Source organism: Rhinoraja longicauda, chromosome 32 (assembly GCF_053455715.1).
Source record: "Rhinoraja longicauda isolate Sanriku21f chromosome 32, sRhiLon1.1, whole genome shotgun sequence".
NCBI lineage: Eukaryota > Metazoa > Chordata > Chondrichthyes > Rajiformes > Arhynchobatidae > Rhinoraja > Rhinoraja longicauda.
The window spans coordinates 10,643,251-10,670,764 of record NC_135984.1 but is presented as its reverse complement, the minus strand read 5'-3'; the positions used below and the strand labels follow the sequence as shown (position 1 = coordinate 10,670,764).

General features: G+C 47.3%; 1 protein-coding gene across 5 annotated transcripts in view; it reads right to left on the bottom strand.

Annotated features, from left to right (window-relative positions):
• Nucleotides 1–27,514, bottom strand: part of cadm1a (cell adhesion molecule 1a) — a 309,364-nt gene that overhangs the window by 32,705 nt on the left and 249,145 nt on the right. For 3 of the 5 annotated variants that reach the window (XM_078426890.1, XM_078426892.1, XM_078426891.1), the window contains 3 exons: nucleotides 24,359–24,455; nucleotides 23,497–23,666; nucleotides 12,228–12,296 (listed from right to left, as the gene is read on the bottom strand). In XM_078426890.1, coding sequence (XP_078283016.1) covers nucleotides 12,228–12,296; nucleotides 23,497–23,666; nucleotides 24,359–24,455 — 336 coding nt within the window. The remainder of the gene's footprint in view (nucleotides 1–12,227; nucleotides 12,297–23,496; nucleotides 23,667–24,358; nucleotides 24,456–27,514) is intronic. The other 2 variants (XM_078426893.1, XM_078426894.1) reach the window with 1 other exon arrangement.

Genomic DNA, 27,514 nt, shown 5'->3' with positions numbered 1-27,514 from the left:
GAAGGAATGGGTGACGTTTCGGGTCGAGACCCTTCTTCAGACTGAAGATTTTGCAGATGTTTTGCAGATGTTAGGTTGGAAACACATCTGCACTCAGGCCAGTGAGACGTGGGGAATCCCTTCCAACGGCAATGCCGGCTGGTTGGAAAACCTAGGAAGACACACAGAGCGCCGGAGTAACTCAGCGAGTCAGGCAGCATCTCTGGAGAACATGGATAGACGACGTGTTGGGTCACCTCCACTCTCCCCCCACAGAAGGCTGTGGAGGTCGTCAACAGATATTTTTAAGGCAGAGATAGACACATTCTGAATTAGTATGGTTGTCAGGGGTTTTGGGGAGAAAGCATGAGAATGGGATTCAGGGGGAGAGATAGATTAGCCATGATTGAATGGTGGAGTAGACTTGATGGGCCGAATGGCCTAATTCTGCTCCTATCACTTATAACCTTATGACCTACCTGGTGTTATCGATTTCAAATATATCTGATTTGATACTGCTTTAAAACAAAACTATCATCGCCATAGACAATTAATTTCTATCCATTTCAGGATTCACATCAGATTGAAATACTAATTTACCAGGTTAATACGTCCCTCTGCAGTCAGTCTCTGAACACATGCTGGGTGGAGAAATCATTTTTGTTAAGAACAACTTAACTTTTCTCTTAAATCAGATCATCGGAGGGGAAGGGAACTTTGTGAAAAGCTGAACTTTAAATTGTGGTGAGACCTGTCCTAGAGATCCGGCGTGGAAACAGGCCCTTCAGCCCACTGAGTCCATGCTGACCATCGATCACCCTAGTTACATGTTATCCCACTTTCGCATCAACTAGCCAGTGCACGGCACGGTGGCGCAGCGGTAGAGTTGCTGCCTTACAGCGAATGCAGCGCCGGAGACTCAGGTTCGATCCTGACTACGGGGGCCGTCTGTACGGAGTTTGTGACCTGCCCGTGACCTGCGTGGGTTTTCTCCGAGATCTTCGGTTTCCTCCCACACTCCAAAGACGTACAGGCATGTAGGTTAATTGGCTGGGCAAATGTAAAAATTGTCTCTAGTGTGTGTAGGATAGTGTGAATGTGCGGGGATCGCTGGGCGGAGCGGACTCGGTGGGCTGAAGGGCCTGTTTCCACGCTGTATATCTAAAAAAAACAAAACAAAATACCTACAAACCCGCAGGTCTTTGGAATGTGGGAAGAAACAGAAGCACCCGGTGAAAACCCACACGGTCACAGGGAGAATGTACAAACTCTACGCCGACCGCGGCCGACGTCAGGATCGAACCCGGGTCTCTTGTGCTGTGAGGCAGCAGCTGACCGCTGCGCCACAGTGAATCAGTGATAAAACTCATTCCAGGGAAAGTGCAATCTTCCGTACGCTGAAATGAGCAGCGACTTTTCTGCTTTTAACTTTAAATGGTGTGAAAACTTTAGAGCTATCTGGAGTTGGAAGGATAATGGCTGAGCCAAATTGTCTGGGGAAAACTTCAATCAGTGGATTAGAAATTAGGCTTGAAGAAACATTTATTAAATCGGGCTTTCCTTACATGCATCATTTGGCAAATTAAAGAGAAGGTTTTTGGAAGCCAGTTGACTTTGTACAGGCTTCCTGTTTAATATAATGGATGGGGTAATATTTGGATTCCTTCGAAGGAATAATTAAAAACATACATTTCTGCCTAATTTACATTACCGCATCCAGTTATTGCAAAACTTTATCAAAATAATTGGATAAATTATTAATGGCTTGTGTAATAAGCTTGGGCATGAAGACCTAGACTAAATATTTATTTTCTCTCCTTTGAAAATCAATCCTTTTATAAAGTAAATTAGATTCGGGGAATATATTTTGCTTGGCTTAATTTAATAATGAAAAACATTTTTAAAACACAATCAAAATCTGAACTACAATCACTAACCGGGTGTGAACAGAATTTGTAATAAACCACATTGTCTGTGTTTCACGTCTTGTTAGCGTACATTAAATGCAGCACCAGAGATATCATAAGGAATAGTAGAATTGAGCCATTCGGCCCATCAAGTCTATTCCGTAATTCAATCATGATTGATCTATCTCTCCCTCCTAACCCCATTCTCCTGCCTTCTCCCCATAACCTCCGACACCTGTACTAATCAAGAATCTATCTATCTCTGCCTTAAAAATATCCACTGACTTGGCCTCCACAGCCCTCTGTGGCAAAGAATTCCACAGATTCACCACCCTCTGACTAAAGAAATTTCTCCTCATTTCCTTCCTAAAAGAACGTCCTTTAATTCTGATGTTATGACCTCTAGTCCTAGACTCTCCCACCAGTGGAAACATCCTCTCCACATCCACTCTATCCAAGCCTTTCACTATTCTGTATGTTTCAATGAGGTCCCCCCTCATTCTTCTAAACTCCAGCAAGTACAGACCCAGTGCCGACAAACACTCATCATAGGTTAACCTAATTCCTGGGATATCGCAATATATTGATGCGGGCTGGCAGCAGGAACTCATAAACCTGAGCATTGAGAGTGCCGTTTGATCAGAACATTGTGGTGCCGCATTAGCGCATTAGGGTTTAAGATGAATGTTTCATTCTCCACTTGTAAAGCATCATTAATTGCAAAACAGTTAACTACCATGCTCAGGGCTTTAAATGATGAGCCACATTTTTAGTTTCCTTAAAAAAGAAGGAACAGATCACATCTGTCCTCAACGTGTCAACAAGATGGAATCTCACTGTTTATCTGTCTCCTTCAGGGGGATTGGATAATATCTCCATCATCAACCACTATCAGCTCAATGACATCCCAGGCATTTGGGTCATGCTTAGCTCCTTTCAGTTTGACTGGGGGGAACGTACCCCTGTGTTACTGTTTTGGAACTTTGCACACAGCAGATGTTTTAATGAAGGTTGTGCTTTGGAACAGAGCTGGAAGCATTTTGAGGTTCTGATAAAACCTCATCTTCGGTACTCATCTTACGCAAACTTCGGCCTTTGGCATTGGTCCCATATGTAGGACCCTCACCGACAGGGTCGATGAAGAGGAGGGGGCGTCACTGTGAATACTGTTTCCTCAGACATCCATTCCTCAACGGGGAAACTCTGAAGCAAGAAGCATTCTTCCAACTCGGTTTCACACCCAAGGCAAAGAAATGCCAGTGGCGAACACAATGTTGGCAACACGAGGCTTCCTTCTCATAAGTTCATACGTGATAGGAGCTGCCATTCGGCCCATCAAGTCTACTCTGCCATTCAATCATGGCTGATCGATCTTTCCCTCTCAATCGGTACGGCACGGTAGCGCAGTGGTAGAGTTGCTGCTTTACAGCGAATGCAGCGCCGGAGACTCAGGTTCGATCCTGACTACGGGTGCTGCACTGTAAGGAGTTTGTACGTTCTCCCCGTGACCTGCGTGGGTTTTCTCCGAGATCTTCGGTTTCCTCCCACACTCCAAAGACGTACAGGTATGTAGGTAAATTGGCTGGGTAAATGTAAAAATTGTCCCTAGTGGGTGTAGGATAGTGTTAATGTGCGGGGATCGCTGGGCGGCACGGACTTGGTGGGCCGAAAAGGCCTGTTTCCGGCTGTATATATATGATATGATATGATATGATAATCCCATTCTCCTGGCTTCTTCCCTGACACCCGTACTAATCAAGAATCTATCTATCTCTGCCTTAAAAATATCCATTGACTTGGCCTCCGCAGCCTTCCTTCTCACCTTCAATTTTATTTATGAGACACAGAGAAGCCCAGGCACTGGCAGGTACGAAGTTCAATGATGGAAGTTAAACCTACAACTTTCCACCACGTCCTGTTCACCACGTCAGCCATGAATGGGAGCCTCGGATGCGAACCTATGTCCACTCTCTGTGGCACGATGCACTGGAATAGTTCCGCACTGCCCCACATGCCTATGAGGGGGAGGCGACTTCATTGAAACTTACCCAATAGTGAAAGGCCTGGATAGAGTGGATGTGGAAAGGATGTTTCCACTAGTGGGAGAGTCTAGCACTGGAGGCCAGAGCCTCAGAATAAAAGGACGTAGAACAGAGATGAGGAGGAATATCTTTAGTCAGAGGGTGGCGAATCTGTGGAATTTATTGCCACATACGGCTGTGGAGGCTAAGTCAATGAATATTTCTAAGGCGGAGATTGACAGCTTCTTGAATAGTACGGGTGTCGGGGGTTATGGGGTGAAGGCAGGAGAATGGGGCTGAGAGGGAAAGATGGATCAGCCATGATTGAATGGCGGAGTAGCCTTGACTCTAACAGCCTAATTCCGCTCCTAGAACAGATGAAAATGTTGCAGTGATGGGCTCCAAGCCTAGATTGGGGCCGTATAGGCTCATCCTCGGTTCCCGACCCCGACCGGCGGGGAAGAGATGGGTATCACGGATTCACAACGTCCCTGGCCCTCGTTGTCTTGGGCAATCAGTGGATTCCACACGTTCGCATTAATGGAACACGTCACAAGAGGCAGCCAGGCTGGGTTTGAAAACTGTCAACTCGAAGGCTCAAAGCTGAATCCCATTATTCTCAGCACCACAAGGACATGGAATGAATATGCCATCAAGCAATTTATAATGACAGAAATGTTTTGCAATTTTTTTTTTTTTTACCCAATTCAAACTTGGACCAACAGAAGTGTGAAGAGAAGGAGCTGTTGGGAGGAAGGTAACCGCAGGGTGTGACAGTGTGATTTGCACAGACACAGATGAATTGCTGCAATCTCAAAGAGCACAAAATTACCCTGTCATAACATTCTCGCTCATAATGAAGTGGGGGGGGACAAGGATAAACAGGCCTGGCAGATGATCGTCAAACAATCCTGGCCGGAGTTGGAGGCGCATTGCAGGGTTGGCGATGCAGCAAGCAGAAACGAGGCGACTTTGCCACCTACATCTGGCCAGGGTCGACACTCGTGGAGAACAGACACACTTCACGGGAATCGGACAAGCTCACCAGTTTGTACGGATAAGGAGGGAGGGAGCAGCCCTGTGAATTACCCCCGGTAATTAGCGCACAAACAAAAACAGAGCTTCTTTCACATGTTCAACACCCAGACGCATTTGATCCTTGTGTGAGAAGGAACTGCAGATGCTGGTTTACACCGAAGATAAGGCACAAAATGCTGGAGTAACTCAGCGGGCCAGGCAGCATCTCTAGAGAGAAGGAATGGGCACATACCTTCTGTAGGCAAATTGACATCAACCTGCCAAAGCTTCCATAACATGATTGCCTCCCCCACCCTAATTCTCCGACTCGTTTACCAGTCCTCCTGATTAGTTTTACTGATTGTAAGCCTCCTTGTCACCTTCCCCTCTGCTAACAATGAACCATTCGACATTTCCTTAGCATTGTCTGCTTTGATCTGTCGTTTTCACACTTTACCCTTTCATATCTCTTCCCCTGAGAGTCAGTCAGGGGAAGAGTCTCGACCCAAAAACATCACCCATTCCTAACCTCTCCAAGAGATGCTGCCTGTCCCGCTGAGTTACTCCAGCATTTTGTGTTTATCTTCCGCATAAGAACATGCCAAATAACAGGAGAACCGTTTATTTTGTTGCCCAGGTTAATTCTCCAGCAGCAGAGCAGGTTCAGGGCAGTCTGCACAACGGGTCTGCTGCAGACAATCACGAGCTTCAGGATTCAAGCAGATGTCTCTGTGCAACGTGACCCCACTTGCAAAACAATCCTGGCCGGAGTTGGAGGCGCATTGCAGGGTTGGCGATGCAGCAAGCAGAAATGAGGCGACTTTGCCGCCTACATCTGGCCAGGGTCGACACTCGCGGTGCATCTGTCATAAGGTCACAAGTGATCGGAGTAGAATTAGGCCATTCGGCCCATCAAGTCTACCCCGCCATTCAATCGTGGCTGATCTATCTCTCCCTCCTAACCCCATTCTTTGGATTGTGGGAGGAAACCAAAGTCCTCGGAGAAAACCTACGCGGGCACGGGGAGAACGTACAAACTCCGTACAGACAGCACCGGTAGTCAGGATCGAACCCGGGTCTCCGGCACTGTAAGCGCCGTGAGGCAGCAACTTTACCACTGCGCCACCGGGCCGCTCGTTGACACCTGCAATGCCCAGAGATGTGGTTAAGTCAGGTCTGTAAAGAAACCTCTCGATTTGCACAACTCCTAGTCTGCATCTAGACATCGTGCAAACCCCACCTCCAGATTCAGGACAATTTCTTCCCAGCAGTTATCAGGCAACTGAACCATCCTCTCACCAACTAGAGAGCAGCCCTGAGCTACTATCTACTTCAATGGAGACCCTCGGGCTATCTTTGATCGGACTTCACTGGAGTTTATCTTGCATAAAGTTATTCACGTTATTCCCTTTATCAAGTATCTGATTATAGTCAAGTCAAGTCAAGTCAATTTTATTTGTATAGCACATTTAAAAACAACCCATGTTGACCAAAGTGCTGCACATCTGATTAGGAAAAAAAAAAAGAAACAACATACAGTGGCAGGCAGCCAAACATTATAATCGTGCATTGTCTTTCTGCTGACTGGTTAGCTTGCAACAAAAGCTTTCCACTGTACCTCAGTGTACGTGACAATAAACTAAACTCAAACCTGGTTTGACACACTGGTTTACAGTCTTAGAAAAGAGGCCATTTGGCCCATCACGTTTCCACCTCTCTAATGTTCCTGAACTTTCAGCTTTCTCGGCAATATACGCTGGGAAAGGTGAAGGAGACTCATGTTGTTGTTTGCACCACAGTTACCCCAAACCATGCCTGTCCTTCAACATGGCTTGTCCCATCCCCAGTCCACCCCGAGTTCATGTTGATAAGCGACACGAGTAGAATTAGGCCATTCGGCCCATTAATTCTACTCCGTCATTCAATCATGGCTGATCTATCTCTCCCTCCTAACGCCATTCTCCTGCCTTCTCCCCCATAACCCCTGACACACGTACCAATTAAAAATCTATCGATCTCTGCCATAAAAATATCCATTGACTTGGCCCCCACAGCCTTTGTGGCAGTGAATTCCACAGATTCATCACCCTCTGACGAAATAAATCCCTCCTCGTCTTCTTTCTAGAAGGTACGTCCTTTAATTCTGAGGCTTCGACCTCTGGTCCTAGACTCTCCCACCTAGTGCTGCTCTCCACGTTATGGATGGGAGAGTGTTTCGGAGAAAAATAATCTGATGTTTTCACTCTATAAATATTTTGTCACAATGTTGGAGACCATTTCTTGTAGCCTTCCAAGTTCCAAGAACTTGGAAGGCTACAAGAAATGGTCTCCAATCAAGGTCCCTCAGTGAATAATGCTCTAAGGTTATTTGAGGAATGACTGTTCTGTTTACAGTTTGCCCGTAGATGTAAGCTCAGACGTGAGCCCTGGCAATGGATACATGTAAGAAAGAATCCATTGTAATGTATGTGGTTAATAGCTTTGTGTAGTGACTTGAAACTGCTCTGAGAGTGTGCACGGAGCACAGTCCCTCCTGCAAACGTTTCCTAACCAGAGGCTCACCAAGAACATAGACACAAAATGCCGGAGTAACTCAGCGGGTCAGGCAGCATCTCTGGAGAAAAGAAACAGGTGACGTTTCGGGTCGAGACCGTCCTTCAGATTGAGAGTCAGGGGAGAGGGATAGTAGAGATATGAAAAGGTACAACGAACAAATGAATGAAAGGTATGAAAAGAACAAATCACAAGGCCATTGATGCTCGCCTACTGTTGACCAATGATATCCTGGGGAATGAGGGGTCGCTCGGCAGCTAAGGCAAGTCCCAGTCACCTCTCAGCAGCAGTCAGACAAGGTCAAATGTGGTGAGCTAACCATGCTACAATGCAACGCAGAAACTCTGTCCCCATACCTCCAATGAAACCAGTGAGGCAAGTTCAACATGCATACCTCACTCCATCAGTGGATTGACTGACTTAAGGAGGCCATTCGGCCCACAGGATCCTTGCCAGTTGCCTGGAGAGCAATCTCGTTTGCTCTTTCTCACCTGCCCACAACTCCATTTTGATTCTTTGCCACCTACCTACATCAGGGGCACACCATCGAGGAACCTGCAGGAGGCGCTGCCTCTAAAAGGCAGCCAATGTCATCCAAGACCCACACCACCCCATCATCTCACTGCTACCCTTGGGAAGAAGCCTGAAAGCCGTGAATGCCTAGTCTTTGATGCCAGGTATGGAAACCTCCTCTGCCCCATCTACGAAACTCACCATCCTTCCTGTAATGGGGTGACCAGAACTGCAGCAATAGCCCTTAAGTTTAGTTTAGTTTAGAGATACAGCGTGGAAACAGGCCCTCCGGCCCACCAAGTCCCTGAGGACCAGCAACCCCCATACACTACCATCTTACACACTAGGGACAATTTACAATTTTTACCTAAGTCAATGAACCTATAAGCCTGTTCATCTTTGGAGTGTGGGAGGAAACCGGAGCACCCAGGAAAACCCATATGGTCACAGGGAGAACGTACAAACTCCGTACAGACAGCACCCGTAGACTGGCGCTGTAAGGCAGCAACTCTACCGCTGCGCCACCGTGCCGCCCTCCGACAAGGTCCATATAGGCACTTTCCATCCTTTCGTTGAACGCCTTCATCGGTTTCTGGTTTCCCCTGCTTTTGTGTCACCCATTGAGTAAGTGCGTTGGATATCCGATGATCAACTCCATTGCTTGTGGAGCTGGTTGTAGTTTCGTTGGGCAGCCTCGCGGAGAGTCTTGGTTCCAGCACAATGCACAGGTGTCTCTGTGGGTGACGAGGAACCTGCACGCAGGAGGAGCTGAGGCCAGAGTAGATCAGACATGATCACACTGCAAGGTTGAGGGTCAACTAACCTACTCCCAACTCCCATTGTGTTATTTCCCACACAGTTCGTTATTGCGAACGTTTACTGTACTTAATATTACTGATTATTAATGTATTGTATTATTGATTATTATATGTTTACCTGCGTGTTATTGAGTTCATGGGGCATGTTAAACTGCAGCAAGTAGGAATGTTAATTGTTCTGTTGCTGGTATGAATGATAATTAAACACTGTTTGACTCTTGATTCAATGCACGCTGCATATTCTAAATCCACGATTAACTGGCTTTTGTTGACAATTGTTACAAAGGGACACGGGGAAAGTTGTGTCATGGGTTAGGCCAGTAAAGTGATCGATGGGCCAGGCTGCTAACCGCTGTCTCTGGCTGTTCCTCGCCCTTGGGAATTACTAATGGATTGCACAAACTCCAGGGGGAACATGCCTTAAAAGCATAATTTTCATGGAGCCAGCAACCTATTTATTAAAAACAAGACCTGGTCGTCTCTCTCCTCACCGACTCAATCCTGCTCTGATAAAAAACAATATGCTGATGGAACTGGACAGGTTTCAATATTAAATTCCAGTGCTAATATCAGCTTGATGCATTACTGAGAGATTAGCTGAGTCCTGTATTTGTCAGCTTCCAGCGGCCCCAGCGATTACCACAGAACTAACAACAATGCTCTGATAGCCCCAGACATCTACAAAAATACCCCCCCCCCACCCCACCCACACCCCCAGTCATGCTCTGTATTCCCGGGATGGCGGGACTGACATATGATGAAAGAAAGGGTCGACTGGGCTTGTATTCACTGGAATTTAGAAGGATGAGAGGGGATCTTATAGAAACATGTACAATTCTTAAAGGATTGGACAGGCTAGATGCAGGAAAAATATTCCCGATGTTGGGGGAGTCCAGAACCAGGGGTCACACAGTTTAAGAATAAGGGGTAGGCCATTTAAGACTGAGATAAGGAAAAACAACTTCACCCAGAGAGTTGTGAATCTGTGGAATTCTCTGCCACAGAGGGCAGTGGAGGCCAATTCACTGGATGTTTTCAAGAGAGAGTTAGATTTAGCTCTTCGGGCTAACGGCATCAAGGGATATGGGCCGAAAGCAGGAACAGGGTACCGATTGTGGATGATCAGCCATGATCATATTGAATGGTGGTGCTGGCTCGAAGGGCCGAATGGCCTCCTCCTGCACCTATTTTCTATGTTTCTATGTTTCTAACTCTTGTCGCAGTGGTGAAGGGGGAGGGAGGACCCCTTTCACAAAAGCAACGTCAGTAATGAAAAGCAAGGGTGAGTAACTAAAGGGAAGGGTCAGTAATTAATGGCAAGGGTGAGTAACTAAAGGGAAGGGTGAGTAACTAAAGGCACGGGTCAGTGATTAAGGGCAAGGGTGAGTAACTAAAGGCCAGGGTGAGTAACTAAAGGCAAGGGTGAGTAACTAAAGGCCAGGGTGAGTAACTAAAGGCCTGGGTGAGTAACTAAAGGCCAGGGTGAGTAACTAAAGGCCAGGGTGAGTAACTAAAGGCCAGGGTGAGTAACTAAAGGGAAGGGTCAGTAATTAAGGGCAAGGGTGAGTAACTAAAAGCCAGGGTGAGTAACTAAAGGGAAGTGTCAGAAACTAAGGGCAAGGGTGAGTAACTAAAAGCCAGGGTGAGTAACTAAAGGCAAGGGTCAGTAATTAAGGGCAAGGGTGAATAACTAAAGGCCAGGGTGAGTAACTAAAAGGGTCAATAACTAAAGGCAAAGTTCAGTAACTAAAGGATCAATAACTAGAGGCAAGGGTCAGTAACTAAAGGCTAGGGTGAGTAAGTAAACGGATCTGGAAGCATTTCAGAGCAGACATCGTGTCTCTCTGAAGAATGGTCTCCAAGCGACACAGTGACTCTGCTTCTCGCTCACAGCTGCAGACCCACTTGCTGAGTGTTTCCCATTTTTATTTTAGATTTCTAGCATTTGTGGTTGATTTTCATTAGTTTGAAAAGCTCCATTTCTGCTGGGATGGATATGGTGGAGCAAATGGCCTCTGTGTTGCAAACTTTGATGAGAGAATCACACAGCACAGGAACAGACTCTTTGGGCCAATATGTCCATGGTGACCAGATTTATAGCAGGGAGAGTCACATCTGCCTGTGTTTGGCCCATATCACTCGAAACCCTTCCTATCAAGGGGCTCCAAATGTCTTTTAAATGTCACCATTGTACCCAGCCCAACAAGTTTGCTCTGGCAGCTTGTTCCATGTACCCATCTCTGTGCAAAGAAATTGTCCCTCTGGTCTTTTTTAACCTTCCCCCTCTTAGCTTAAAGCCATGCCCTCTGGTTCTGAACTCCTCTACCCTCCGACAAAAGACTGTGACCATTCACCTTATACAATGCCTCTCATGATCTTGTACATCTCAATAAGATCATGTTCATAACTTATCAGTGCAGAATTAGACCTTTTGGCCCATCAAGTCCACTCCGCCATTCAATCATGGCTGGTCTATCCTTCCTTCTCAATCCCATTCTCTTGCCTTCTCCCCATAACCCCTGACACCCTCACTAATCAATAATCTATCAATCTCCACCGTACAAATATCCATTGTCCGGGCCTCCACAGCCTTCAGTGGCAACAAATTCCACATATTCACCACCCTCTGGCTAAAGAATCCACATATTCACCCTCTGACTAAAGAAATTCCTCCTCTTAGGATAACCTCTCAGCTCCATGGAAAAACATCCCAGCCTGTACAACGTCTCCTTACATCTTAAGCCCTCGATTCCTGGTAATACCCTGGTGAATCTTTTCTGCAGCTTAATGACGTCCTTCCCATGGCAAGACAACCAGAACTGCACCAATACTCCAAACGTGGCCTTTGAACTCGAGCTTATTGTTTTTTTAAAGAAGTGCTGATGCTCTATTTTTCAGATGGTTGCACATCTCCCTTGCAGGAAAGGAAGGAGATTAATTCCTGACATTCGATTTTGCAATCCTGAAGCTCTGTCAGCCAGCTCTCCACTTAGCGTAAAACACAAAGCGCTGGAGGAACTCGGCGTGTTAGTCAGCATCTGAGGAGGGAGTGGGCTGACAATGTTTCGGGTCTGGACCCTTCTTCAGACTGGTAAGAGTAGTGGGGAGAAGCTGGAAGGGACTCCCCTTAACTTCATCATTCTGAAGAAGGAACTATTGACTATTGACTATTGACTATTGGCCATCTGTCCGTTCCCTCCATGGATGCTGCCTGACCCGCTGAGTTCCTCCTTCCTGGAGTTCCTCCAGCACTGTGTATTTTTTTCCTCAAGATTCCAGCATCTGCAGTTCCTTGTGTCTCCATTTTAGGGCTCACTTTAGACTCGTACAAACTGTTGAGCTTTCATTGCACAGAAAGAGTTCAAAGAAAGTCAAGAGCAGCATTGAGGATAAAAGCAAAATGGCTGTGGGTACTGTACCTTCAGAGATGGTTGGCATGTTTGTGGAGGTGATGGTGGTTGTTGTGGGAAGTGGGGTGGTGGGTACATCTAGATGGTAAAAAGGAAAAAAATAAATAAAAACACACATGATATACACAACATTTCTCACATGAAATCACAAAAAACTAAAAAACAAAATTTACAGATGAAAAGTACTATTTTTTTAATTTGGGGGTTCGTCTGATGGCTTTCTCAACAGAGTTGTCCTCTTCTCCCGAGTCACCAGGCCTCAACTGCCCAGAACTGGCCAAACATTCCAAGGCAAGAAACTGTCAGTAAATAGTTGGTGTGAGGTTGGTGTCAAAGTGTTCTGGCCATCGAAGGACCTTTAGAAATTTAGAGTTTGGAGATTCAACACGTAAACAGGCCCTTCGGCCCACTGAGTCCGCACCGACCAGCGATCCCCACACACTAACACTATCCAACACGCTAGGGACAATATTAGAATTTTACCAATCCAAAGAGTCTACAAAGTCGTGCATCTTAGATGTGCCAGGTGTCTTTTGCCCAGCAAGAGTCAGCTGAGGGCAATTTGTGGACGAGGAATAAGGTTAAACTCTGTTTCTCTCTCTGGGTGCTGCCTGACCTGCTGAATATTTCCACCGTTCTCTGTCTTTATCTCAGGTTTCCAGCGTGCGCTGCATGCTGCTTTTGGAACAATAATTGACCTTGATGGGGAACCTACTTCCTGGGCGATGAATTTGTGTGGGTGGTGCGGTGGCGCAGCGGTAGAGTTGCTACCTCACAGCGCCAGAGACCCGGGTTCCGCCCTGACGATGGGTGCTGTCTGCATGGAGTTTGTACCTTCTCCCCGTGACAGCGCGGGTTTTCTCCGGGTGCTCCGGTTTTCCTCCCTCACATCCAACGATGTGCAGGTTTGTTAGGTTAATTGGCTCCCGTAAAATCGTAAATTGCCCCCTAGTGTGTAGGATAGCGCTAGTAAACGGGGAGATCGCTGGTCAGTGGGCCGAAGGGCCTGTTTCCGCGCTGTATCTCTAAAGTCTAAAGTATTAATATTAATAATATATTCCTTTATTTGTCCCGCACCGGTAAAGTCTAATAAAGTCTAAATTTAAAATAGATCCCAAGCTGTCTTTACAACCTGTGTCTACACGCTTTGCAGATTTATAAAAAGTAATTTGAACAAATCTGTTGGTCGGAACAGATTTGCACTGAGGTTGTGCGCTGGCAAATATATCGGCTTGACATCATAAAGCCGGCACAGTGCGTGATGCAAGGTGGCAGAAGTCCGCAGCGCCAGGAGACTATTCGTTTGCAAACTATTCGTGGAAACTAAGCTGAGGAATATTGATGAACGATCACATTAACAAATTTGCCTCTGAGAGAAATTGGGGCTATAATTCTTCAAATACATCACAAGGGTTTTGCTCTATTGTATATTCATTGGTAGGACTCTGAGCTTTAATAAAAGTTCAATTTCCATCACAATATATATTCTAATTGGACAAGCTGCCAGAAAGCAAAAAGAAAAATCCATTTGGAATTGAGGTGTTTGGGCGTGGCTGTCTGCGCAGCGTGTTGTAACGCCCGCTCCCCATTCACACCCCAGGGATCTTGCCTCCAACTCTACCTCCTTCGCCCACCCCCATACTGAGTCCTCGTAAATCTTCTCTGCACCCTTTCCATCTTGACAATAACTTCCCTGCGACATTCTCCCTTCTAGTTACATTTTCCAGCCTCTCCTCCATTGGAAACTGATCGTCAGCTCAATCTCTGGGCGGCACGGTGGCGCAGCGGTAGAGTTGCTGCCTTACTCCCCAGCGCCAGAGACCCGGGTTCCATCTTGACTGAGGGTGCTGTCCGTACGGAGTTTGGACGTTCTCCCCGAGACCCGTGTGGGTTTTCTCCGGGTGCTCTGCTTTCCTACCACACCCTAAAGTCCTGCAGGTTTGTAGGTTAATTGGCTTCGGTAAAAAATGTAAATTGTTCCTAATGTGTAGGATAGTGCTAGTGTGCGGGGATCGCTGGTCGGCACAGACTCGGCAGGGCCGAAGGGCCTGTTTCCACTAAACTAATCTCTGTAATTGCCCATTAGCAGGGTGTGCATTTCCACTCCTCACCCCTCCCACCATTCCCGGGTCTGCTGCCGCCAAACCTCCAACACCAACTCCAGACCTGACTGAGGCCTTTGCTGAGGGAAGCTTCCTAAAGCCAAGCCTATTCTCAGCCCCTCTGTAACATGGCACTCAAACCAAACTCATACGACTGCTTAATGTGTCTCTCAATATCAAGCCAATTCCCAACAACAAGTTTTTTTTTAAAGACACAAAGTGCTGGAGTAATTCAGCGAGTCAGGCAGCATCTCTGGAGAACAAGGATGGGTGACGTGGTGGGTCGGGACTCTTACTCAGACTGATTGTGATGGGACTGGGAGGGCAGGAAGCTTGAATAGAGGTGGGGGCATGACAAAGCCTGGCGAGTGATAGGTGGATACAGGCGAGGGTGGGTGGGGGTTGATAGGCAGACGGTTGGACAAAGGCCAGAGCTGGAAAGACAGAAGGTGTGAGATAAAGACTCTGAGGGCCCAATGACAAGTTGATTGTCAGTTCAGCAGTGGTGTGATGGATGGCCAGGAGATGTGGCCAGGCAATGCTGATTAATGGGGAGCTCGGCCTAACTGGGAAGTGCTTTTTGCAGCAACAGCATAAGCAGCATTTGGCAGCATGAGATAATTAAGCATTCTAACGCAGCACTGGGCAATAAGATCGAGTATCGTCAACAGTGCATTATGCTTCCTCCTTAAATTAGGACTGACAAATGTATGTGGAAGGTAATTAGTGAAGGTCCATTAATTTTTCGGTCAATCAAATATCACTTTTCTTACTCTGGGTCATGTGTGCAAATATTGTTAACTCCTCAAACAGATACTAAGTGCATGGTTAAATATTTGAATTGTTGAGTATAAAGTAGTTGGAGTACTGAGTATAGAAGATGGGAGGTCAAGTTATATGAGAGGTTAGTGAGGACGGATTTAGAGTAGTGTGTTCAGTTTTGGGCACCGTCACAGGAAAGATATTGTCAAGTTGGAAAGGGATCAGAGAAGATTTACGAGGATGTTGCCAGGACTCGAGGGCCTGAGCTATAGGGAGAGGTTGAGCAGGCTGGGACTGTACTCCTTGGAGCGCAAGAGGATGAGGGGTGATCTTATGGAGGTGTACAAAATCATAAGAGGAATAGATCAGGTAGACATATGGAGTCTCTTGCCCAGAGTCGAGAAGAATCGAGAACCAGAGGACATGTTGAAGGTAAGCGGGGAAAGATTTAATAGGAACCTGAGGGGTAAATTTTACATCCAAAGGGTGGTGGGTGTATGGAACGAGCTGTTGGAGGAAGTAGTTGAGGTAGGTCTATCGCAACGTTTAAGAAACTTTTAGGCAGGTACATGGATAGGACAGGTTTAGAGGGATATGGGCCAAACGCAGGCAGGTGGGACTGGTGTAGATGAGACATGTTGGTCGGTGTGGGTAAGTTGGGCTGAAAGGCCTGTTTCCTCACTGTATTGACTTTGTGACTCTAAGTAACGTCCTCATGAAAAAATAACTTGCCCCAAGTTTCTAGGGGTTTGTGGCAAAGACTGAGGTTCCCACAGTGGCGTGGGCGGTCTCGGTGAGGCTGGGAGGGTCTGCCTCCCCAGTAATAGCAATGGCGAAGTATCTGCCACCCCTTGTGGGAGGGTTGAGGTCGCTGGCTCACAGGCCAACAACCGAGCTGCTGTTGAGAAAGCCACCAGTCGACTGAGACAAAAATACTAACATAAAATGGTAGGAGGTGTCGTTGATTTTTAAGAGGAGGGGGGGAAACAAAACCATGACATCCAGCCGAGTTATTCATATAAAAAGCCAGAGTGAAAATCGTCAGGCAGCACGAGTTTGAGCAATGGAGATGGGCATTCATGAAATGATCTTTGCCCACTCTGCAGATTGACATTGGATGTGTCGTAGGTTGTAACATTTCCCAGAGCGCTGGATACCCACTGCTTCCACGCTCTCATCCCAGCGAGTTATTCAGGCCATTAACCTCCCTTGCACCCACTCATGTCCTCCGGGAGATATCGACGCTCTTCACAAATAAGCACCACTTTAAATCATTGGCATTACCGTTTACCAATGGAGAGCGCTAAATGAGAAGCTTGTTACGGGGTGATTTCACTTGTTCGTGAGGCTGTTTAACGAGGGTGGGACATCCAGGCAAGAAGGAGGCTGCTTCCACGGGACAGAAATGCATTTGGAAATAAACACAGGAACCAGCAGACAATGATATTTCGATGGCTTTATCCGGGTTACACTAAAACCCCTGCGTGAGCCATTAATACAGTGGAAACTCATGACACATAGATCTGCAACTGTACACAGCTGCAGAAGTCAACGTGAAAAAAAAAATCTCGTGCTAAATGAACGTTAAATGTCTGCACACATCTCTCCAACAAAATCTATGTTCTGCGGGATACTTAGCTGATTTTCTTGCTGTGAATTGATAAGACCTTTGAGTAAACTGTTAGCGTACAACGTTCAGCAGTTCTCAGGAAAGAATTAAGACGTAACTTTCATCATAAGTTATGATTGCAATATTTCTCTGTCAATTAGTAAAGAAATAATGTTTTCTTTTCGAATGATCGCCATTGCACTGTGAACTCGTTCTGCAAGCGCAGCAGTCCTGTGAGTATTTTGAAAACATTAAATTGAACGTCCAGTTATCTCATAGGCAATGACAATAGAATATAATGATTAATACAAATTGAAAGAAAAAGAGTGGATTTAATCAGCTGTCTTTCAAACACATCCAATTAATTTTAGGTTTTGACACTTTATTCTGCATCCCATTTAAAAAAAAGGCAAACGTGTTAATAAGAATAATTTACATTATCGATGTTTTTTTTTCCCAGTTTGTTTAAATGGCAAAAACTAATTGCACAGGGGGTGTCCGGGCTGTGGATGTAAGCTGACAGCGTTGGGAAGTTGCTATTAACATGCATAGCTGAACGTGGAGCACCGCTGGGCTAATGATCATCTCACCGGCAATGCTAATTTAGCTTGCTCACTCGCCTGCCAGGGCAACCCTTTCAAGCCAGTAATCCTCACACAGTCACTGCCATTCATCTACAGCAATTATGCCAGCACAGGGGCAGCAACAATGGACGATAGATAATCTGGCTGCCCTCGGGAAATGGGGATTGATTCTAACGCCCTTTCATTGTCCAAGATGGACCGGAATAGAGATACAGCACGGAAACGGGCCCTTCAGCCCATCGAGTCCCTGCTGACCATCAGCCACCTGTTTACATCGACCCGACGGGACACTAATTCCGCCAATTTTTTTCCTCCACGTTCACATCAGCTCCCCGTCCGATTCCACCCCTCACCCACCCCCTGGGGGAGAATTACAGCAGTCAATGAACCCTCCGACCATCACAACGATGGGGAGCACCCAGGAGAAACGCATGTGACGAGCAGACTCCACAGTCAGCACCCAAGGTGGGGATTGAACCCAGCTCACTGAGGGTTCACGTGGGGCAGCGGCTCGACCAACTGCGCCACCGTGCCGCGGCATTAAGAGAGGCCGATAGTTTTAGGGGATTGGATTTTGTCAAACACTTCTTTCATCGCGTCGATTGCTTTTGTTAAAAGCCACGATGACTGAGCTGGGGTCCGCTTGCAACGCCCTGCACACATGAGACAACCAGCGTGCGTTGGGGGAGAGTGGAGGCTTCCAATCAATCCCGAGAGGCTGGGAAAACACCAGACATTCAAATGTAAAATGCTGTCGACAGGCTCAACGCCAACCCCCGCCGATCCTGGGATAAACCTCGGAGCGAGTGGGAGACTGACGGCAAGTGGCAATCTCAGCTTGCAGGCTGGTCTTACTGGGCAAGTGGAGAGGTGGGTTTGAAATGGTTCGGCGGTGCTCTCTCAGCCGGCTGTGAATGACAAGAGATCACAGCACAGCAGCACGGAGCCTCATTTATGCTCGACATTCCAGCTGAAACTGGCAGCAGGAGAACTCTGGTCAATTTCAGAGAGACACCATCACTCGCACGGTGACTGAACACACTTACAGAGCGAGACGACAACCTGTGGCAGGGGGATAGTACATCTACAACAGTATCAGAACCACAGCCTTTATTCACCTTGCTTCAGCCAGCAGAAGGAGCAGATTACTTTTTAATTGGAAAGAAATGCCGTCGGAATATAGATTCTGTAGAGACCGAATGAACTCACAATGCGTGTTAGACAGTACATTGCAGTCAATGAAGGAAGACTCAAATGAAAAGCAGGACAGGTTGAAGCCAGCCGCACTTTGTAGTTAGTTAGGTTGGCAAGTTAAATGTGAGAAGCTGTTGCCACAATACTACTGCCGGATTGCGTAGACATACAGCGTGGGAACAGGCCCTTCGGCCCAACTTGCCCACACCAGCCAACATGTCCCCGCTACACTAGTCCCACCTGCCTGCACTTGGCCCATATCCCGCCAAACCAGTCAATACACAATAGGTGCAGGAGGAGGCCATTCGGCCCTTCGAGCCAGCACCGCCATTCAATGTGATCATGGCTGATCATTCTCAATCAGTACCCCGTTCCTGCCTTCACCCCGTACCCCCTGACTCCGCTATCCTTAAGAGCTCTATCCAGCTCTCTCTTGAATGCATTCAGAGAATTGGCCTCCACTGCCTTCTGAGGCAGAGAATTCCACAGATTCACAACTCTCTGACTGAAAAAGTTTTTCCTCATCTCAGTTCTATCCATGTACCTGTCGATCTGTTTCTTAAACGTTGGGATAGCCCCTGCCTCAATGATCTCCTCTGGCAGCTCGTTCTACAGACCCGCCACCCTCTGTGTGAAAAAGTTACCCCTCAGATTCCGATCAAATCTTTTCCAGTGCAGTGCGCGAAAAATGCCAGAATTGCCGCACTCCGTAATGTGCACGACTTTCCCCTTCCTGTTACAGAGATCAGAGGAGGACAGATGTCGCCAATTACCAGTCTGACAGCAGCCAGCTGTTGGTGAGGCAGAGTGAGGTAGTTTGAGCTGGATATGGCCGTTTTCCAGAGTGGGCTGATGGTACCCGTTCAATATCGGGGCCCAACCACTTAACACAGAGGACTTCATTTGCACAAAGTGCTCCAGTAATTGGCTTCATCTGAAGTTCTGGCACGAGAAGCCACGAGGCTAAGATGCAGAATCCTCGACGTCAGAAATGCCACTGGGGTGCAGGCAATTACTGGCAGCGATTGTTCGGAGAAGGCAATTAAGGGTGAGCGCTCCCTCACGCAGGGATTTTCCGTTTTATTCCACTAACAAATCTTTCAGATGTGTAGGGAGGAACTGGTTTAAACCGAAGACAAGGCACAAAAAGCTGGGGTAACTCAGCGGGCCAGGCAGCATCCCCGGGGAAAAGGAATAGTTGGCGTTTCAGGTTGAGATACTCGTTCAGATGTTGAGTGCTGCCTTTGTCAGCAGCAGACTTTTGGAGGCTGATGTCACGGGAAGAGTGCATGACTTCAGGCCGATTTCCTTACTGCGAATCAGACGGAGGGAGACTGGACACGGTTTCCAATGACCGTCTCCCTTTCACTGACAGGCCACAGCCCAGTCTGCCTGGGACAGCTCTGTGTACAAGAGGGGACACAGTATTGTCCCGCTATCGGTGTTACTGAGCAGCACAGTCTGAGTCATCTTCCACTCAGCGCCAGAGACCCGGGTTCGATCCTGACCACGGGTGCTGTCTGTACGGAGTTTGTACGTTCTCCCCGTGACCGCGTGGGTTTTCTCCGGGCGCTCCGGGCAACCAGTACCCCAGACAGGACATGTCGGGACTCACCGACTGCCTGATGCCCGCTCCAATAAGGATGCCATGAAGCTGGAGATAGAGCGGAAGAGGTCTACGAAGATGTTGCCAGGACTTCAGGGCCTAAACTATCGGGAGAGATTGGGCAGGCTACGTCTTTAATCCTTGGAGCACAGGAGGCTGAGGGGTGATCTTATAGAGGTGTACAAGATCATGAGGAGAATAGGCAGGGTGAATACACAGAGTCTTTTGCCCATGGTAGAGGAAACCAGCACCAGAGGACATGGGTGAAGGTGAGAGGGGATCGATGTAGAAAGGAACCTGAGGGGCACCTTTTTCACGCAGGGCGTGGTGGGTATGTGGAGCGTGCTTCCGGAGGAGGTAGTTGAGGCAGGTGCTACCACAGCATTTACAAGGCATTTGGATAGGAAAGGTTTAGAAGAATATGGGCCAAACGCTGGCAGGTGGGACTGGCGTAGCTGGGTCATCATGGACGAGTGGACATCATCGCCCGGCGCGGCTCGGCCGCGGGACCTTCCATCTCCTTGCGGGGGCTGCGCGAGTCGGTCACCTCGGCAGAAGTCGAACTCTCTGTCTGTGGGAGAAGCATGGGGGAAGAGAGAAGACGTTTTCTTGCCTTCCATCACAGTGAGGGGGTGTCTGGAGGAGTCACTGTGATGGATGTTTGTGATAAAATAGTATGTCCTGTGTCTTTTACTCTGTATTGCTGTGGCTGCGTGACACATGATTTTCGTTCAATTCATTTTGAATGACAATAAAGGTAATTCAGATTCAGATTCAGATGGGCCGAAGGGCCTGTTTTTGCACGGTGTGACTCTGCGACTATGGGTCGATGCAGAAATATTCCCTTCACCAGAACAGGGTTGAGGATCACCTTGGAATCTCACTCCACGTATGACTGAAGCTCCCCTCTGTGGAGCTCCTTGGGGAAGATTGCATCGACAATGGCTCCATATAAATGTAAGTAACGCCGCGGTGAGCTCCACCCTCTTCGTGCAGCACTGGAGGAGCTAGGCCGTGGTGTAAGAATGCTACGCTGATGGAGCAGACCGTCTCCAGGGCCCCCTGCGACTGACGCCAGCCCAGAGAACCCACCAGAGAGATTGCTGAGAAACGCTGATGGCGCTCAGACCAGCGATGAAGAGAAACGTTTTGAAAAAGCAATTTTTCCCAAAAATGAATCCCATGGAGGCATCTCTTAAGGTCATAAGGAGTAGAATTAGGCCATTCAGGCCATCAAGTCTACGCCGCCATTCAATCATGGCTGATCTATCTCTCCCTCCTAACCCCATTCTCCTGCCTTCTCCCTGTAACCTGACACCCATACTAATCAAGTCTGAAGAAGGGTCTCGACCCGAAACGTCACCCATTCCTTCTCTCCCGAGATGCTGCCTGACCTGCTGAGTTACTCCAGCATTTTGTGAATAAATCGATTTGTACCAGCATCTGCAGTTATTTTCTTATACTAATCAAGGATCTATCTATCTCTGCCGTAAAAATATCCACTGGCTTGGCCTCCACTGCCTTCTGTGGCAAAGAATTCCACAGATTCGCCACCCTCTGACTGAAGACATTTTTCCTCATCTCCTTCCTAAAAGAACGTCCTTCATCGATCTAGCAGATTGAACTCATCCTTCTTTGCGCTGGCTTATAACATGAGCCTTGCCCGGGATTGGGGTGTATTCTGTGTGCGTGCTACGTTTGGTTCGGACCTGGCAGTTTGCAGTGAGTCTCCCAGCATTGCTGCAGGGTCGTTTTGCAACATGCTACGGTGAGGAAACTGCAGTGGGCCCATGCATCTCACAGCGCCCGCAATGCAAACATGCATGTACTCCATGCAATACAACGCATGCAATCGGCTCAGATTGTTATAAACCACTTCATCTTTGAATACGAGTGTGACAACGGTCCTAACTCACAGGCCAAGCACTTTTTGGAAGAGAAAAGTTTACAACCAGCGACATAAATGACTTTTATTAGTGATCGTGTTAAATGGCGGATTGGGTTAGGTAACCTGATGGTTTAATCAGGTGTGAGACTACCACTCGCACAGCTGACGGGTGTTTTCCAGGGTGCCCATCGCGGGTTCTTCTTCGGCTGAACCTGGTCCATCATCGGTTGGCCTGTGACCATTTCATTTCAACCGGGGAGGGAGAGCGGGAGATGGATTGGATGGGGTGCGTAGCCTCCCCCCGTCAGAGGGAGGTCAGGGAGCAGGTCCGCTGTTTCCATCTCAGGGGCAAGAGAGGCAACAGGGGCAAGTAATGCCTGTATTGCTGCTTGGGTCCTTAATTGGAATTCACACTTAAAATCTATCTTCACGGCACCTAGAGAAACTTAGCAGGTGCGATGGGGGAATAAGATAGGGTAAATGCACATTTACCCAGAGTAGAGGAGTGAAGAACCAGAGTATATAGGTTTAAGGTGCGGGGGGGAAAGATTTAGTAGGAACCTTTTTTACAGAAATGGTGTTGGGTATATGGAACAAGCTGCCGGAGGAGGTAAGATGATGGAGGTACAATCTCAACATTTATAAAATCATTTGGACAGGTACATGGATAGGAAAAACTTAGAGGGATATGGGCCAAACACAGGCAGGTGGGACTAGTGGAGATGGGGCATGTTGGTCGGCGTGGGCAAGTTGGGCCGAAGGGCCTGTTTCCACACCAATAGACTCCATGGAAAGGAGTGAAAGTGATTTCACAAGTTGAATTCATTGATTGAGATATACAGCATGGAAACAGGCCCCGCTGAGCCCGTGCCGACCACCGATCACACTAGTTCTATGTTATCCCACTTGTGAATCCAGTCCCCGCACACCAGGGGCAATTTACAGAGGGCCAGTCAACCTACAAACCCGTACGTTGTGGGGCGTGGGAGGAAACCGGAGCGCCCGAGGAAACCCACGTGGTCACAGGGAGAACGTAGGAACTCAGGATCGAAATCGGGTCCCTGGCGCTGGAAGGCAGCAACTCTACTGCTGTGCTACCGTACAAAGACAACAACTGCAATGTTTGAAGGTGTAATTAAACTTCCAGAAGCAGCTCGGGATATGGAGCCTGAAAAATATTAAACATCCCACACATTGTGCCTTGGATGTTCAAGGTTCAGTGGTATACAGAGCATTAGCATCCACATTGAAATCACACACACCAAACAGTTCAGCTGAGTTAATGATTTGTAAGTAAAGGATCTGCAAGCAATTTCCAAAGCTAAATTGCAATCATTTACACTCATTCCATGACACTTTTTCTCATTTACTCTACATTTAAAAGGCAAAAAAAAACCCCAAACATTTTAATCATGCAAGCAACTGGCGGTAGCAATGAACTGCCGGGAGAGAGAGGTTTGCCAAATGGCTAACAGCTGAGAGCGGGATAGAAAACACAAGTTGCAGTATCGTTGTTATTGGAGTGCTACGTACCGTAGACGTAGAGGAGGTAATCATCGTGCGACTCTCCGATGTCATTGAACGCCCTGCAGCGATACGTTCCGTTGTCGGATTTGTTTAGCGATTCGAGGACTAAGTTCTCGACGGATATAATGGCTCGCTCGGGCATTTCCTCATCTAGCCGCTGCCATGTGAGGGCGGGTCTGTGGAGCAACACGTGTTAGGCTGAGTCCTCCTGCATCTCACTCCAGTGTCGTCAACAAAGAACATCCTAGTTTGGTTTAGTTTATTGTCACGTGTGCCGAGATACGGTGAAAAGCTTTTTTCGCATGCCTACCAGCCAGGGGAAAGAGAACACGTGGTTGCAATCGAGCCGTCCGGAGTGCACAGATACAGGATTAAGGGGAACAACGTTTAGTGCAAGGTAAAGCCAGTAAAGTCCAATCAAAGATAGTCTGAGGGTCACCACTGAGGTGGATAGTAGTTCAGGACTGCTCTCTGGTTGTGGTAGGATAGTTCAGTTGCCTGATAACAGCTGTGAAGAAAACTGTCCCTGAATCTGGTGGTGTTCAGCACGGCACAGGAACAGGCCCTTCGGCCCACAATGGCCGTGCTGAGCATGACACTAAGTTAAACTGCACATGATCAATCTCCCTCCTTTCCCTGCATATCCACGTGCCTAATCGAAAAGCCTCTTTAACGCCACTTTCGAATATCTCTCCACCACCCCCCCTGACAGCATGTTCCAGGCCCCCACCACCCTCCCTAAAGACAGCACCCGTCGTCAGGATCGAACCCGAGTCTCTGGCGCCGTGAGGCAGCAGCTCTGCCGAACGAGAGGTCAGTGGATTAACCGTGCGCAGCGCAGCGATGTCTGGCTGGAGTGGACACTTACTGTGGCTTGCCATTGGCTGTGCAGGTCAGCTCCAAGGTGTCACCTTCTCTTGTCGGACCTTGCGGGAAGCTCACTGTCACCTGTACCTGGGGCTTATCTGGGGAAACAAGAAGCAGCATCAGCACACTCTCCGAATGCACGGCCCCCCACAACTCCCATGGTCAGTGCACAGCCAATGATTCACTGATTCAATGATACTTCATCGTACCTGGCTATGGTGAAATTCTTTTGTTTTGTACACAGCACACCTCACCTTGGCAGGACTCAAGGAGCCGCCATCTTTCTGGCGCTGACAAAGTTCATCGAACACTCTCCTACGACCAGGCCTGCCGCCGTATGTGGCTGGTTGCCCCTTCATTCTCAGCAGCCCCCTCACCCACACTGGTCCCCCTTCATTCTCCATAGCCCCCTCTCGCCGGGTCCCCCGATGTTCTCGCGGCCCCCCTCGCTGCCGGCGGCCCACCCGCTGGGGCATGGGTAGTTCTGCTCCGCAGGGAACCTTCTGCCGAGACTCGGGATGACACCGACCTGAGTTGTAGTTGGTACCTACACTGAACAGCAGCAGGTCTAAACAACCAAAGTCACAGCAGTGCTTTGGCAGGACAGACTAGAAGGCTCGATTAGGGAGGCTGTTTGGGTGGAACTCAGAAATGAGAAGGGTTTAGCAACACTTATAGGGGTGTATTACAGACCGCCAAATAGGGAACGAGAATTGGAAGAGCAAATATGTAAGGAGATAGCAGATATTAGTAGTAAGCACAGAGTAGTGATTGTGGGTGATTTCAATTTTCCGTATATAGACTGGGAATCACATTCTGTTAAAGGGCTGGATGGTTTGGAGTTTGTAAAATGTGTGCAGGATCGTTTTTTGCAGCAATACGTAGAGGTACCTACCAGAGAAGGGGCAGTGTTGGACCTCCTGTTAGGAAATGAGACGGGTCAGGTGACGGAGGTATGTGTTGAGGAGCACTTTGGGTCTAGTGATCACAATGCCATTAGTTTCAATATAATTATGGAGAAGGTCAAATCTGGACCAAGGGTTGAGATTTTGGATTGGAGAAAGGCTAATTTTGAGAAGATGAGAAAGGATTTAAAAGGAGTGAAATGGAACTTTTTGTTTTATGAAAAGGATATAATAGAGAAATGGAGGATATTTAAAAGTGAAATTTTGAGAGTAGAGTCTTTATGTCCCTGTTCGGTGGAAAGGAAAGAATAATAATTTGAAAGAGCCGTGGTTTTCCAGGGAAATTGGACACTTGGTTCGGAAAAAGAGGGAGATATACAATAAATATAAGCGGCAGGGAGTAAATGAGGTTCTTGAGGAATATAAAGAATGTAAAAGGAATCTTAAGAAGGAAATTAGAAAAGCGAAAAAAAGATATGAGGCTGCTTTGGCAAGTAATGTAAAAGTAAACCCCAAGGGGTTCTACAGATATGTCAATAGCAAAAGGATAGCGAGGGATAAAATTGGTCCATTAGAGAGTCAGAGTGGACAGCTATGTGCTGAGCCGGAAGAAATGGGGGAGATATTAAACAATTTCTTTTCTTCGGTATTCACCGAGGAGAAGGATATTGAATTATGTGAGGTAAGCGAAACAAGTAGAGTAGTGATGGAAATTATGAGGATTAAAGAAGAGGAGGTACGGACACTTTTGAAAAATATAAAAGTGGATAAGTCTCCAGGTCCTGATAGGATATTCCCTAGGACATTGAGGGAAGTTAGTGCAGAAATAGCAGGGGCTATGACGGAAATATTTCAAACGTCATTAGAAACGGGGATGGTGCCGGAAGATTGGCGCATTGCGCATGTTGTGCCTTTGTTTAAAAAAGGTTCTAAAAGTAAACCTAGCAATTATAGACCTGTTAGTTTGACGTCTGTGGTGGGAAAATTAATGGAAAAGATACTTAGGGACAATATATATAATTATTTGGATAAACAAGGCCTGATTAGAAACAGTCAACATGGATTTGTGCCTGGAAGGTCATGTTTGACTAATCTTCTTGAATTTTTTGAAGAGGTTACCAGGGAAATTGATAAGGGCAAGGCTGTGGATGTTGTCTATATGGACTTCAGTAAGGCATTTGACAAGGTTCCACATGGAAGGTTGATTAAGAAGGTTAAATCGTTGGGTATTAATAGTGAGGTTGCAAGATGGATTCAACAATGGCTGAATGGGAAATACCAGAGGGTAATGGTTGACAATTGTATGTCAGGTTGGAGACCAGTGTCTAGTGGAGTACCCCAAGGATCTGTGTTGGGTCCACTGTTGTTTGTCATTTACATTAATGATCTGGATGATGGTGTGGCAAATTGGATTAGTAAATATGCAGATGATACTAAGATAGGTGGTGTAGTTAATAATGAAGTAGAGTTTCAAAGTCTACAGAGAGACTTGGGCCTTTTGGAAGGGTGGGCTGAAAGATGGCAGATGGAGTTTAATGCTGATAAGTGTGAGGTGCTGCATTTTGGTAGGACAAATCAAAATAGGACATACAGGGTAAATGGTAGGGAATTGAGGAATGCAGTGGAACAGAGGGTTCTGGGAATAACTGTGCATTGTTCCCTGAAGGTGGAATCTCATGTGGATAGGGTGGTGATAGGGCCGCACGGTAGCGCAGCGGTAGAGTTGCTGCTTTACAGCGAATGCAGCGCCGGAGACTCAGGTTCGATCCTGACTACGGGTGCTGCACTGTAAGGAGTTTGTACGTTCTCCCCGTGACCTGCGTGGGTTTTCTCCGAGATCTTCGGTTTCCTCCCACACTCCAAAGACGTACAGGTATGTAGGTTAATTGGCTGGGTAAATGTAAAAATTGTCCCTAGTGGGTGTAGGATAGTGTTAATGTACGGGGATCGCTGGGCGGCACGGACTTGGTGGGCCGAAAAGGCCTGTTTCCGGCTGTATATATATGATATGATATGATATGAAGAAGGCGTTTGGTATGCTTGCCTTTATAAATCAGAGCATCGAGTATAGAAGTTGGGATGTAATGTTAAAATTGTACAGGGCATTGGTGAGGCCGAATCTGGAGTATGGTGTGCAGTTCTGGTCGCCAAATTATAGGAAGGATGTCGACACAATGGAGAGGGTACAGAGGAGATTTACTAGAATGTTGCCTGGGTTTCAGCACTTGAGCTACAGAGAGAGGTTGAACAGG